General features: G+C 42.9%; 1 protein-coding gene across 2 annotated transcripts; it reads right to left on the bottom strand.

The window, feature by feature from the left end:
- Positions 1 to 9,634: 9,634 nt before the first annotated feature.
- On the bottom strand, positions 9,635 to 13,320 carry LOC139538332 (uncharacterized). 2 transcript variants are annotated; one of them, XM_071340273.1, is made up of 14 exons: positions 12,853 to 13,320; positions 12,455 to 12,588; positions 12,277 to 12,348; positions 12,106 to 12,189; positions 11,838 to 11,984; positions 11,668 to 11,748; positions 11,397 to 11,546; positions 11,230 to 11,279; positions 11,039 to 11,108; positions 10,860 to 10,946; positions 10,668 to 10,766; positions 10,465 to 10,545; positions 10,250 to 10,354; positions 9,635 to 9,802 (listed from the first exon to the last, which is right to left on the bottom strand). In XM_071340273.1, the coding sequence occupies exons 1-14, from the start codon at positions 13,004 to 13,006 to the stop codon at positions 9,641 to 9,643; spliced, it is 1,476 nt and encodes a 491-aa protein (XP_071196374.1). In that variant the 5' UTR covers positions 13,007 to 13,320; the 3' UTR covers positions 9,635 to 9,640. The 2 variants fall into 2 exon arrangements, with proteins under 2 accessions (XP_071196374.1, XP_071196376.1); XM_071340275.1 differs by lacking the exon at positions 9,635 to 9,802 and adding an exon at positions 9,814 to 10,069.
- Between the last annotated feature and the right edge of the window lie 1,776 nt (positions 13,321 to 15,096).

The raw sequence follows: 15,096 nt of genomic DNA, 5'->3' as shown, positions 1-15,096 counted from the left end.
GTCGCTATTTTAAAAGGTGACTTTAAGGGTCATATATTGAGTCATGAAGCAGATAATACAGGGAGATGGATTATACTATTGGTAGATGTCAACCATGTTCAATTCATTGTTTTAAATACTTATGCTTACAATAACAAGTCAAGTAACTGTATTTTATTTAGAGACATTGAGAGGAAAATAAGTAAAATTATGTCCATATTTCCATTGGCCAAAGTAATATGGGGTGGAGATTTTAATACAGTATTACATGATAATCTAGATAGATGGCCTCCTAAGGATAGCAATTCTGTTTGTGAGATAAGGAATATATGTCTAAGGTTAGGTGTTCTAGATATTTGGAGACATAAGAACCCAGATAACATTATGTTTACATGGAGTACCAAAGATTTATCTATACAATCCTGTATTGATTTCTGGCTGATATCTGAAGATATGGCTGACAAGGTTGATACAGTCTCGATTGAACCATTGATTTTTAACAGACCACAAAGGGATCTCAATAAATATACATATGCATGGTTTGTCAACAACAAAAAGTTAGCAAAGGTTACTGGAAAATGAACAAGACTTTACTAGAGAATGAAGTATTTAAGAAGGAAGTAGCAGGAATTAATGATAAATACTGGAATTGTGCCTGTGTTATGAATACGTTTGGAAGTTACTGGGAGCTAATGAAATTTGATTAAGGCTTTTGGCTATTTCAATGGGGAAAGAAATTGCTCGTGCCAAGAGAGAGAAAGAATATGACATCATAAAGGGAATAATGGATTATACTAAAAAAAAAAGTGAACTAACTAATCAGGAATTACTGGAGCTATCATCATTACAAATGCAGTTAGACTGTATCTACGAGGAAAACGCTCAGGGAGCGTTTGTAAGATCAAGACGAAAATGGATGGAAGAGGGAGAGAAAAATACAAAATATTTCTTTAATTTAGAAAAAAGGACAGGCGAAGACTTCCATATGTAAATTAATGATTAATAATACTCCCAATGAAATCCAAAATAAATCTCTCAGCATGTTGCCCAGTTTTATCAGAATCTGTATACATCAGCCCAGCCAACTTCCAATATGGACATTTTCTTAGACAATGTAGCAAACATTGCTAAGAAGATAGATAATGATTTTTGTGATGAGTTATCTGAAATTGAGATAAAAGACTGTATTAAAAGCCTTAAGTACAATAGATCCCCTGGAAATGATGGTTTAATAAGCGAGATTTATAAATCATTCAATGCTAAATTGATTCCTTTCATTCTTGCTATGTTTCAAGAATCAATAGAAAAAGGGGAGTTACCGGCTTCCTTAAAGCAAGGTGTAATTACTTTGATTCAATGGACATGGGTGGGGGAATATTTGTGTGACGACCTAAAATGGGGGCAGAAGCTCACCAGCACCCCATCTTATACAGTGGGGAGAACAAGTATTTGATACACTGCCGATTTTGCAGGTTTTCCTACTTACAAAGCATGTAGAGGTCTGTCATTTTTATCATAGGTACACTTCAACTGTGAGAGACGGAATCTAAAACAAAAATCCAGAAAATCACATTGTATGATTTTTAAGTAATTCATTTGCATTTTATTGCATGACATAAGTATTTGATGACCTACCAACCAGTAAGAATTCCGGCTCTCACAGACCTGTTAGTTTTTCTTTAAGAAGCCCTCCTGTTCTCCACTCATTACCTGTATTAACTGCACCTGTTTGAACTCGTTACCTGTATAAAAGACACCTGTCCACACACTCAATCAAACAGACTCCAACCTCTCCACAATGGCCAAGACCAGAGAGCTGTGTAAGGACATCAGGGATAAATTGTAGACCTGTACAAGGCTGGGATGGGCTACAGGACAATAGCCAAGCAGCTTGGTGAGAAGGCAACAACTGTTGGCACAATTATTAGAAAATGGAAGAAGTTCAAGATGACGGTCAATCACCCTCAGTCTGGGGCTCCATGCAAGATCTCACCTCGTGGGGCATCAATGATCATGAGGAATGTGAGGGATCAGCCCAGAACTACACGGCAGGACCTGGTCAATGACCTGAAGAGAGCTGGGACCACAGTCTCAAAGAAAACCATTAGTAACACACTACGCCGTCATGGATTAAAATCCTGCAGCGCACGCAAGGTCCCCCTGCTCAAGCCAGCGCATGTCCAGGCCCGTCTGAAGTTTGCCAATGACCATCTGGATGATCCAGAGGAGGAATGGGAGAAGGTCATGTGGTCTGATGAGACAAAAATAGAGCTTTTTGCTCTAAACTCCACTCGCCGTGTTTGGAGGAATAGAAGGATGAGTACAACCCCAAGAACACCATCCCAACCGTGAAGCATGGAGGTGGAAACATCATTCTTTGGGGATGCTTTTCTGCAAAGGGGACAGGACGACTGCACCGTATTGAGGGGAGGATGGATGGGGCCATGTATCGCGAGATCTTGACCAACAACCTCCTTCCCTCAGTAAGAGCATTGAAGATGGGTCGTGGCTGGGTCTTCCAGCATGACAACGACCCGAAACACACAGCCAGGGCAACTAAGGAGTGGCTCCGTAAGAAGCATCTCAAGGTCCTGGAGTGGCCTAGCCAGTCTCCAGACCTGAACCCAATAGAAAATCTTTGGAGGGAGCCGAAAGTCCGTATTGCCCAGCGACAGCCCCGAAACCTGAAGGATCTGGAGAAGGTCTGTATGGAGGAGTGGGCCAAAATCCCTGCTGCAGTGTGTGCAAACCTGGTCAAGAACTACAGGAAACGTATGATCTCTGTAATTGCAAACTAAGGTTTCTGTACCAAATATTCAGTTCTGCTTTTCTGATGTATCAAATACTTATGTCATGCAATAAAATGCAAATTAATTACTTAAAAATCATACAATGTGATTTTCTGGATTTTTGTTTTAGATTCCGTCTCTCACAGTTGAAGTGTACCTATGATAAAAATTACAGACCTCTACATGCATTGTAAGTAGGAAAACCTGCAAAATTGTCAGTGTATCAAATACTTGTTCTCCCCACTGTATGTCCAACCACCCCTGAACGTCAGACTCTATTGAAGCACCTACAGTGGTGTAAAGTACTTAAGTAAAAATACTTTAAAGTACTACTTAAGTAGTTTTGGGGGTATCTGTACTTCACTATTTATAGTTTTGACAACTTTTACTTCACTACATTTCTAAGGAAAATAATGTACTTTTTACTCCATACATTTTCCCTGACACCAAAAAGTAATCGTTACATTTTGAATGGCTAGCAGGACAGGAAAATTGTTGGTTGGATGTACTACCAAATTCTCAAAAATGATGTTGGAGGCGACTTATGGTAGAGAAATTAACATTCAATTCTCTGGCAGCAGCTCTGGTGGACATTCCTGCAGTCCGCATACCAATTGCACAATCCCTCAGAACTTCAGACGTCTGTGGCATTGTTTTGTGACAAATATGCAAATTTTAGTGGCCTTTTGTCCCCAGCAAAAGGTGCACCTGTGTAATGATCCTGCTGTTTAATCAGCTTCTTGATATGGTGCACCTTTAAATGTGGATGGATTATCTTGGCAATGGAGAAATGCTCACTAAAAAACTTTTGAGGCTTTGTCACGGCTTCCTCCTCTTCGTCTGAAGAGGAGGTGTAGCAGGGATCGGACCAAGACGCAGCGTAGTTAGTGTTCATCATGTTTAATAACGAAAAAACCGTGAACACTACAAAATACAAAATAACAAATGTGGCAAAACCGAAACAGTCCTATCTGGTGCATAGACACAAAGACAGAAGACAACCACCCACAAAACAGGCTACCTAAATATGGTTCCCAATCAGAGACAATGACTAACACCTGCCTCTGATTGAGAACCATATCAGGCCAAACATAGAAATGTGAAAACTAGACACACAATATAGAATGCCCACTCAGCTCACATCCTGACCAACACTAAAACAAATAAAACACAAAAGAACTATGGTCAGAACGTGACAGTCTTATAGAACATTTCTGGGATCTTTCATTTCAGCTCCTGAAACATGGGACCAACCTTTTACATGTTGCGTTTTTTTGTTCAGTATAGTTTATTATATTACAAATATAGCAGTATACAGTCCTCCAGATATCTGTTGACAAGGACATACATCACTGTGTATTTGTTCCACTGTACATACAAAAATGGCCAACATTTTTTTTGTTGCCATTTTCCATTGTTACTAACTTGTACTGGTTAAAAGTATGATTAAAGAAGAAGAAAAAAGCGTGTAAGTATTGCAAACCATGTTTAGTACATCTAAAAGAGACAATGACAAATTCATGGTTCAACAAGATATTATAGTCATCAAAAGGGTAGAATTTTAGCATTGATATACTTATAATACAGTACTTTACAGCTTTGATTGGAATTCTCCTGAGTGGCACAGTGGTCTAAGGCAAGCTGCACAGTTAGAGATCCTGGTTAGAGTCCAGGCTATGTCGCAGCCGGCCGCGACCGGGAGACCCATGGGGCGGCACACAATTGGCCCAGCGTCGTCCGGGTTAGGGGAGGGTTTGGCCAGCAGGGGCGTTCTTGTCCCATCGCGCTCTAGCGACTCCTGTGGCGAGCCAGGCACAATGCACGCTAACAGGGTTGCCAGGTGTATGGTTTTTCCCCCGACCCATTGGTGCGCCTGGCTTCCGGGTTAAGCAGGCATTGTGTCAAGAAGCAGTGCGGCTTGGCTGGGTTGTGTTTTGAAGGACACACGACTCTCGACCTTCGCCTCTCCCGAGTCCATACGGGAGTTGCAGCGATTCGACAAGACTGTAACTACCAATTGGATACCACGAAAAAGGTGTAAAAGTAACAAACAATTGTTTTTATTTTTTTATAATAATTTATTAAAACAAATGATATTCCCACTAAGCCCAAACCAGATGGGATGACGTATTGCTGCAGAATGCTGTTGTAGCCATGCTGGTTAAGTGTGAATTCTAAATAAATCACAGACAGTGTCAATAGCAAAGCACCCCCACATGTTTCTCTTTGCTTATTTGAGCTGTTCTTGCCATAATATGAACTTGGTATTTTACCAAATAGGGCTATCTTCTGTAAACCCCCCGACCTTGTCACAACACAATTGATTGTGTCAAACACATTAAAAAGGAAAGAAATTCCACTTTTAAGAAGGCACACCTGTTAATTGAAATGCATTCCAGGTGACTTTCTCATGAAGCTGGTTGAGAGAATGCCAAGAGTGTGCAAAGCTGTCATCAAGGCAAAGGGTGGCTACTTTGAAGAATCTAAAATATATTTGGATTTGTTTAACACTTTTTTGGTTACTACATGATTCCATATGTGTTATTTCATGGTTTTGATGTCTTCACTATTTTTCTTCAAGGTAGAAAATAGTAAAAATAAAGAAAAACCCTTGAATGAGTAGGTGTTCTAAAACTTTTGACCGGTAGTGTAGAGCCTTCAGTGTTTTTTTCCTGTGGGCTGTGGCCCCCCTTGTCTGAATTTGGTCAATATGTCCTCCAAAAGACTATATAGCCCACTGTGGCAAAGACTATACTTTCAGGATTTAAACAACACAATAAAATAAATCACCTTGTTTGTCTCATTCTTCCAACCTAGCTAGTGACTTTATAAAACACAATATTTGGTATTTGTATTTTATATTATACCAACGATATAGGAAAGCAGCTGGTGGCAAAATAGCCAAAAACATAAAATGAGTAATTCATTCAAGGTTTACAAATATGCCCAATCAATAGAACATTATGTCAGAAAACAACAGTCTAAACCCAATGTCTCTACCATATATGGTTGAAAAGTTTACCGACAATTTACTCTGAGAATTTAACCTCACAACACCAAATATGGAACACATACAACCAAGTGCAGTGTAGTCTAATCTAGTAATGGTCACAGCAAGTGATCGTTATTATTTCATCAACACTGTCAAGTACAAGTATATGAATGTTATAATATTGTAGAGAACAAGCTAATGATTAATTCTATGTCATTTCTAATGACATCAAGCAAAAAAAACGATGTTTGGACATGCATTTCGTAGCTCCCTCTTGAATTGACCCTTTTTCTCTCTACATTGTATAGCAAGTAAGTGAATATATGTCATTCATCAGATGCTTTTATCCAAAGCGACTTACAATAAAACCTGCTGTCGTTTATGTATGGGTGGTGACGGGAATCGAACCCACTACCCTGGCGTTGCAAGCGTCATGCTCGTTCATGGTCATGGGTGCACCTCAGCCACGCTCAAGGTACTAAACGATATCTTAACTGCCATTGATAAGAAACAATACTGTGCAGCCGTATTCATTGACCTGGCCAAGGCTTTCGACTCTGTCAATCACCACATCCTTATCGACAGACTCAACAGCCTTGGTTTCTCAAATGATTGCCTATCCGGGGTTTTGGTCAGGTAGCGGCTCCCATTACCTCACTGCTGAAGGGGGGCCCGGTACGTCTGCAGTGGTCGGCTGAGGCGGGCAGGGCTTTTGATCACCTAAGGGCTCTGTTTACCTCGGATCCCGTGCTGGCCCATCCGGTTCCCTCTTTGGCATTCACAGTGGAGGTGGACCAAGGCTGGGATAGGAGCCGTGCTCTCTCAGCGCTCGGGTACGCCACCGAAGCTCCGCCCCTGTGCCTTCTTCTCGAGGAAGCTCAGCCCGGTGGAGCGAAACTATGACGTGGGGGACCGGGAGCTGTTGGCTGTCGTCAAGGCTTTGAAGACGTTGAGACATTGACTTGAGGGGGCAAAACACCCTTTTCTCATCTGGACTGATCACCGCAATCTGGAGTACATCCGGGCAGCGAGGAGACTGAATCCTCGCCAGGCAAGGTGGGCCATGTTTTTCACCCGTTTTGTTTTCACCCTTTCGTACAGACCAGGTTACCAGAATGTCAAGGCAGATGCACTGTCCCGGCTGTATTACACAGAGGAGAGGCCCATGGATCCCAACCCCATCATCCTGGCCCCCTGCCTGGTGGCGCCGGTAGTATGAGAGCTGGACGCGGACATTAAGCAGGTGTTATGGGCAGGGCCCGCTCCTCTCCAGTGTCCCGCTGGGCGTCTGTACGTTCCGTCTGCTGTCCGTGACCGGCTGACCTATTGGGCTCACACGTCACCCTCCTCTGGTCATCCAGGTATCGGTCAGACAGTGCGCTGTTTGATTGGGAAGTACTGGTGGCCCACCTTGGCTAAGGACGTGAGGGTTTATGTTTCCTCCTGCTCGGTGTGCGCCCAGTGTAAGGCTCCTAGGCACCTGCCCAGAGGTAAGTTACACCCCTTACCCGTTCAACAACGGCCATGGTCTCACCTGTCGATAGATTTTCTCACAGATCTCCCCCGTCCCAGGGTAACACCACGATCCTGGTCGTTGTGGACCGTTTTTCCAAGTCCTGCCGTCTCCTTCCTCTGCCCGGTCTCCCTACAGCCCTACAGACTGCGGAGGCCTTGTTCACTCATGTCTTCTGGCACTACGGGGTGCCTGAGGATATAGTGCCTGACCGAGGGTCTGGAGAGCGTTCATTGAGCGTCTGGGGGTCTCGATCAGCCTTACCTCAGGTTTTCACCCCGAGAGTAACGGGCAGGTGGAGAGAGTTAACAAGGATGTGGGTAGGTTTCTGCGGTCTTGTTGCCAGGACCGGCCGGGGGAGTGGGCGGCGTTCGTGCCCTGGGAAGAGATGGTCCAGAACTCGCTTCACCACTCCTCCACTAACCTCTCCCCCTTCCAGTGCGTACTGGGGTATCAGCCGGTTCTGGCCGAAATTAGAACGCGGAGTTAATGAAATGCCCAGGAAATGGCACAGAAAGGGCAGTCTCTCCATAAAAGTCAATGGCCACACACCAATACATGGATTTGACAGTCAAACTATTACTTAAATAGCAGTCAACTGTTGTCACTGTTGTTATTCTATAGAAGGTCGTGATTCGTTTAGGTTAACTAACAAAAAAAGTGGTCTGGTCCCTTTTCCATGATGGAAGCCTCCCGAAATCAACATCCAACATTCCAAAATATAGATATAAGCCTTCAAGTACTCATCTAACCAACTTCTTCAGGGTCAGCCAGGCCCTGTCGCCCCCCAGGCGCCCTGAAACCCAACCCCCAAAAGAAGAAGCCCAAATACGACCTGCCCTTGCCCAGTATACATACAAGGTCAGGGGACAACACTGGTTTTTCGTCTTGTAGTTGAACTTGTTTTATACACAGTTTAAAGGAATAGTTCATCCCAATTACAAAATTACTTAAGTTGCGTTTACATTTCATTTGAAATCCAATGCATCCAAAGTGTACATTGGTCTTTCCTGGTTCATAACATATTTTTTGGTCCCTTTCAGATCACAGCCATGTCAACAGTGGGCGTCAGGCTTGTAAGAGACATGAATTATATGTGATATTCAGTGAACACGGCTGAAAGGTGAGATTCTATCTCTCTTAACTACTCATTGTACTGAATAGATAATCATGAGCTAACATTGTACCACCTTATTTGCTGTAACACACAGTATTTTTAGGGAAGCAAGGCATTTGTGTCGGATGTGCATTGTAGAGTATGTTCTTTGGATTCTTTATCATGTATTTCTCATTGAAAGAGTCTATTCTAGTCATTCATCTAATCTTGTCATTCGATTTCTATGGTATTTCTCTCCATTAGGACTGGGTATTGGCTCCTACGGGTTACTCTGCCTTCTACTGTGATGGAGAATGCCTCTACCCTCTGTGTTCCTGCATGAACTCCACCACCCACTATGATCCAACTAGTGGTCAGTATGCACTACTACACCCTCTCTCACATAAACGCTAACATTACTGGTTTCAGTGGGAAAGATGGTAAATGGTTCAGACATTAATGGCAAATATAAAAAACTAAGATACCCAAGTTATCGGAGTCTACAATGGCACTTAATGTAGAGTAGGGATAGTGAGAAGAAACATTCAAGACTGAAGCAATTACCCCCTCTAGTGGTATACTTTATACTGTACCAGGTTACTACACACTGATAATACAAAACATTGAGGACACCTGCTCTTTCCATGACATAGACTGACCAAGTGAAAGCTATGATCCCTTATTGATGTCACTTGTTGAATCCACTTCAATCAGTGTAGATGAAGGGGAGTTAAAGAAAGATTTTAAAACCTTGAGAGAATTGAGACATGGATTGTGTGTGTCATTTAGAGGGTGATTCGGCAAGACAAAAGATTTAACTGCCTTTGAATGGGTTATGGTAGTAGGTGCCAGGCGCACCGGGTTAAGTGTGTCAAGAACTGCAACACTGCTGTTTTTTTCATGCTCAACAGTTTCCCATGTGTATCAAGAATGGTCCACCACCCAAAGGACGTCCAGCCAACTTGACACAACATATATCCTTGTGGAACGCTTAGGGCAGCTTGTAGAGTCCATGCCCCGACGAATTGAGGCTGTTCTGAGGGGAAAAGGGTGTGCAACTCAATATTAGGAAGACGTTCCTAATGTTTTGTGCACTCAGTGTATGTAGTCCTACATCTTTTTAAATAGTACAGTATCACAAACCACAGTACAAAACCATATAAAGTGTGGACCTGTAGTATCTGTAAATCAACTAAACGTTGTTTTTATTTCCATATGCAGATAATAAAGCATCATTGTTAATGTAATAATCTAATATTAGCATTATACCTCTAGGAAGAGGAAATGGTCATAAAATCAAATAGATGAAAAGACGGAAACAAAAATGTTTTTGAACTACAACTTATTTTATTTAAAAATGTCAAATTCAGTGCAAAGTAATGTAGTGCATTGGTGTCTAGATCCCTGTTGGGTGGCAAAGTGTCACAAGAATCCTGTGGGGAGAGTAAACAAGAGAATACATTAAATTAATGGGTGTTAACTAATCAGGGTTCAACAAAGCACTTCAAGTCCTCAATTCCTTCAAAAGAGAGAGAGAAGGAGAAAGGATTATGGTCCCTGCAGTAGGACTACATGCTGGCCATGAGGTTCTCCAAGTGGTACTCCAGGAGTCTGGAGAGCTCAGTGACCAGAGACTCTGGGTTAAAGTACCAGGCCAGCTGCTGGCCAAACATGTCATCTAGCAGAGCCATCAGCCCGCCCTGAAGAGAACACAACACATAGAAAATGGCTCTGAGTTACTAGCTTATCAAGAGGAGAGAGACAATTAGAAATACTCCCCCTAAAATGGCATTGGAACCTGGTTAACCATGAATAAGGAAGTAAAAAACAAGTAAACTAAGAATATGGAAGTAAACAGGAAGTAACCTCTTGACTCTTACATTGAGCAGCAGCAGGTATCTGTCAGCCTCTGGCTCCATGTTGGCAGCAGTGGGCAGGAAGCAGTACAGGAGAGCGTACAGACGCTCCACGAACCCACCAGGGTGCTAAAGGAAACAAAGGAGGAGAAAAGAGGAGAGAATAGAAGAGAAGATGAATTTAAGTGAAACTGCTAATAGAGAGATATCAAAACATGTACCAGTGAGATGCTACTTACCACCATTAGGGACTTCTGAGCTGTCATCAACCCAAACAGCACCAGCTCGAAGAGGACATCTATCATGTTCACATGATGGATCTAGGACAAGAAAACACGTTTGGAGAAAATAGGAATGATTTCATATAGATCAGCTACTGTGATGTATAAAAGACATGCATGTGGAAGAACTCTGTGAGACTTGAAAGAGTTAATGAACTCACCTTTGCCTCAGCCAGCTCCCTCGCAATGTCATTCCGCTTGGAGGGGTCACTCAGGTAGTCCACAAAGTTGTTATAGGTAAGGATGAACTTGGCCTCATCCTATGACAAAGAAAAGAGCATCTTAGTGAACAGAACACATATCCCCTCAGGGACGCTCTCTTTCCCTTGAAAGATAATGAGTTAGTGAGTTACCATGTGGTTGGCCTGAACCAGTGCGCCCAGGAGGACCTTTCCCGCCACAAACAGATGGTTCCTGCTCAGGGTGGAACCAAGCAGGGTCTAGGGAAGAGGGAAGAGTTAGGGTGAGACATCTTCCTCTAGGAGACAGAACAAGAAGTCACAGAGAGAAAAAGAAAAGTGGGTCCACTCACAGTGAAGGCCTGGCGCAGGGAGACGAGTCTCAGGGCGATGTCCTCCACTCTCTTGGTGGTAAGGTAGAGGCTGTGAAAGGGAGGGAATGGAGCATGTCAACCATTAGAGTCAATGGGGGATAACAGCATTATGACCACTATCCTTCAGCATCTGACAAGCCCAGACTACACAGACATTTAGAGGAACTGACTTTAGCAGAGGAACCTCCCTCTCCTCAGGCAGCAGGTCCTCCTCCCAGCCCTACGACAACAAAACAAGCATTCAAAACCAGTGACCAATGCAATGACATAACAAACAATCGGTCAATGGAAGGATCTTAATGCTCCTAGTCAATAGTATGTGTGTGTAACGTCTGACCTCATAGCAGTTGTGGCCCTCAGGCGCTGGGTCAGTGAACTGCTGAGTGGTGGGCGTAGAGAAGGAGGCAGCCTCCGACCACGCTGAAGAGGAGAGAAGCCCGTCCAGCCCCATGTGGAGAGTGACGTACACCACTGAGACATCAGTCTGCTGCTCAAAACACACACAACACACCTGTTTACCACACACACGTTATTAGAAAACACACCAAATCTAATGCAAAAATGCCCAGTAATGTCTAGTCTATATACATAGGAAATCGTTTATTTACCTGGTAGCAGCCAAGCGTCACGTCCACAGACGTCTCGTGGCGGAGGTGAGACGCATAGTGGGTCACCCTGCCAGCCACACGCTGACAGAGAGAGAATACATGTTAAGGCCAAATGGAATAAGTGAAGAAAAGCCTAATCTAATACTATTTCAGTAGTATTTACGTCTTACCTGGATCCAAGTGATGGACTGCACTTTGGTGGCACAGTAGGGGATGCCCTCTGGACTAAGCCTGGCTGTCTCCTTGGAGATGGCCCACACCAGTTGAGTCTCCAGGCCTCTCACCCTACTCAGGTGGTGCATCCTCACCACCACCTGCTGTTGAGATAAACAACAAGACAACATCAACAAAACCACTTCAGCAATTGCTGTGACACATTTCCATCAAGGTCAAATGACTGACAATGTAGATTAGGATTAGGTAGTTATAAAGACATACCTGGGATCCCCCACGCATGTAGGTGATGAAGGGGCTGATAAACTGGAAAGTTCTCCAAGCTTTAACCACCGAATCGGCATTGTTCTGCACATTACAATACATTCATGTTGGAAACAGTAATCATTGTAACCGTGATGTGACTGTGTCTGTGTGTGTTGGGGTGTCTCTTACCCTGATCACAACAGGCCCACAGTACAGTGGGCTGAACCTAATCGGAATCAACTGCCAATTGCCAGTGGCCTCCTAAAGCAGAAAGCAGAAAAGAGATTTGTTTCATGTCAAAGAGACACAACTTGAATATCTGGGATATTTTTCAAACATAAAACCCCAAACTTTCAGAAAATTGTACCTCAAGGATAGTCTGCACATCTGGCACATCCTCAAGGATGATAGCAGCATTCTGGACATCAGGGAGGAGCTGTGGAACATCTGGCACAGCATCCAATGCCACATCCAACTGGACCTCATCCAGGACAGTTGTTTCTAAAATGAGGAACATTGGAATATAAAATATACAATTGTTAGGACATAAAACGTAGCAAGATTGCTAATACTAGCTAGCTAGGTAGCAAAAGTCGATCGCTTAGCAACAGTTACTAAAGTTAATGTTAGCTATCAAGCTAGCTAGCTACAACATCTCTAGCACAAGCATTTTTCCCAAGTCTGAATTATAGAAATACACAACATTTCGCAAATTATAATGACATTGTTAAATGTAGTAAAATAAGAGTTTTAAACTCCACATACCCTCTTCGAAGTCGCTGTCCACCTGTCGACGATCACGAACCCTGCAACACAGAAAAAGACAAGAAAAACAAGCCACAAATGAATTTGAACAACCTGTCGACGCAGTAGGCCGCCGACGTCCACGCACTCTTTCTCTTGAAAAGCACCCAGGCATTTTCCAGTCGATTGTTCTCTCCGGTCTCAAAAATCAAACAAGTTTGTTGTCAGCAGCAAACTGAAGTTGTTGTTTTCGCACAGAAAATGTTCCACAGAACGTCGGTTAGATGTCTCTTGGCAACACACGTTCGAAAATGATTGTTTACTGTGTTGCCATAGAAATGAGTTTGGAATTCTATGATTCCCTTTAGAATCCGTTAAAATTGCTAGTCATCATTCTAGTGACGTCGACGTGCTCCTTCGTAGCTCAGTTGATAGAGCATGACGTATTGCAAACATTGCTAAGAAGATAGATAATGGTTTCAGGGATTTTTGTGATGATGAGTTATCTGAAATTGAGATAAAAGACTGTATTAAAAGCCTTAAGGACAATAGGTCCCCTGGAAATGATGGTTTAATAAGCGAGTTTTATAAAGCATTCAATGATAAATTGATTCCTTTCATTCTTTCTATGTTTCACGAATCAATAGAAAATGGGGAGTTACCGGCTTCCTTAAAGTAAGGTGTAATTACTTTGATTCCCAAACCTAACAAGGATACTCTTTATATAGAACAATCTGGTTTTATGCATGGTTGAGACATTAGTAATAACATCCGGTTGATCATAGATATGATTGACTATAATGACTTAGGCAGGGCTGCCCAATTAGTTCATTTTTGTATTTTTATTGGTTTCTCAAATTATGGCTCTTCATATCAAGAAAGGGAATTTTCAAGGTGTTTCAGCACTTGGCAAGGAATTTAAACTATGTCAACTGGCTGATGATATCACCATATTTTTAAGAGACAGGAATGAGGTTTCTAAAGCAGTTTCCTGTATTGAAGACTTTTCCGTAGTTTCGGGTTTGAAAATCTATATCAATAAGTCAGTCTTATTTCCACTCAAGGGTTGAGTTTTACAGGAAGTATATGGTATCCCAGTTAAAGATAAGGTTACTTATCTTGGAATTGTTATATGCAAGGATGAAAAACAAAGGAGTGAATTGAACTTTAACCCCATCATTGAGAAAACAAAGAAGAAATTGAACCTCTGGTTGATGAGATATATTTCTTTATACGGTCGGGTTTTATTATCCAAAGCTGAAGGGTTATCCAGATCGGTCTGTCTCATTATCACTTGACTTACCCCCTAAAATTGTAAAGGACTTAGATAAGATTCTTTACAATTTTATTTGGAGGAACAAGCCTCACTATCTACGAAAACAGTGTAACGACCCTGGGTTTATAAGCGCGGAAATCTTCTCTGCCGCTTGCGCATGCTTTTGCGGCACAGTCGATAGCGCGCCAGACCTCGGGCTAAAAGGTAGAGGGTTCGAGACCTGCTCCCTGCCGTTTCATTACATTGGTGTCAGAAGTGATCGGACCTTGCATCCACGGCAGTGTGTGTGCTTGGCCGGTGAGCGCGTTCCTGTAAGACGCAGAGTCGCAAGCTAGCGCGAGGACGCGCTCTTTGAAAGGAGGGAGTAGTGTAACGACCCTGGGTTTATAAGCGCGGAAATCGACTCTGCTGCACGAGCATGCTTTTGCGGCACAGTCGATAGCGCGCCGGACCTCGGGCTAGAAGGTCGAGGGTTCGAGACCTGCTCCCTGCTGTTTCATTACAATATATGCTCACTAATGCCCAAGAACATGGAGGTCTTGAGGTTTTAGAATTCTGTCACGACTTCCGCTGAAGTCGGTCCCTCTCCTTGTTCGGGCGGTGTTCGGCGGTCGATGTCACCGTCCTTCTAGCCATCACTGATCCACTTCACACCTGGTTCCAATCCCATCAATTACATGTTGTGTATTTAACCCTCTGTTCCCCTCATGTCCTTGTCGGAGATTGTTTCAAATCAAATCAAATTTATTAGTCACATACACATGGTTAGCAGATGTTAATGCGAGTGTAGCGAAATGCTTGTGCTTCTAGTTCCGACAATGCAGTAATAACAACAAGTAATCTAACCTAACAATTCCGCAACTACTACCTTATACACGCAAGTGTAAAGGGATAAAGAATATGTACATAAAGATATATGAATGAGTGATGGTACAGACGGCATAGGCAAGGTGCAGTAGATGGTATAGAGTACGGTATATACCTATGAG

Source organism: Salvelinus alpinus, chromosome 14, assembly GCF_045679555.1.
Source record: "Salvelinus alpinus chromosome 14, SLU_Salpinus.1, whole genome shotgun sequence".
NCBI lineage: Eukaryota > Metazoa > Chordata > Actinopteri > Salmoniformes > Salmonidae > Salvelinus > Salvelinus alpinus.
The sequence above is the reverse complement of the archived record's forward strand: the minus strand, read 5'-3'. Positions and strand labels throughout refer to the sequence as shown.

Coding starts and splice junctions, on each gene's coding strand:
- LOC139538332 (XM_071340273.1), bottom strand. CDS start 13,006: ATGCCTGGGTGCTTTTCAAGAGAAAGAGTGCGTGGACGTCGGCGGCCT. Junction 11,109..11,229: donor AGGGAGGTTCCTCTGCTAAA/GTCAGTTCCTCT, acceptor TCCCTTTCACAG/CCTCTACCTTACCACCAAGA. Junction 10,947..11,038: donor CCCTGCGCCAGGCCTTCACT/GTGAGTGGACCC, acceptor CCTCTTCCCTAG/ACCCTGCTTGGTTCCACCCT.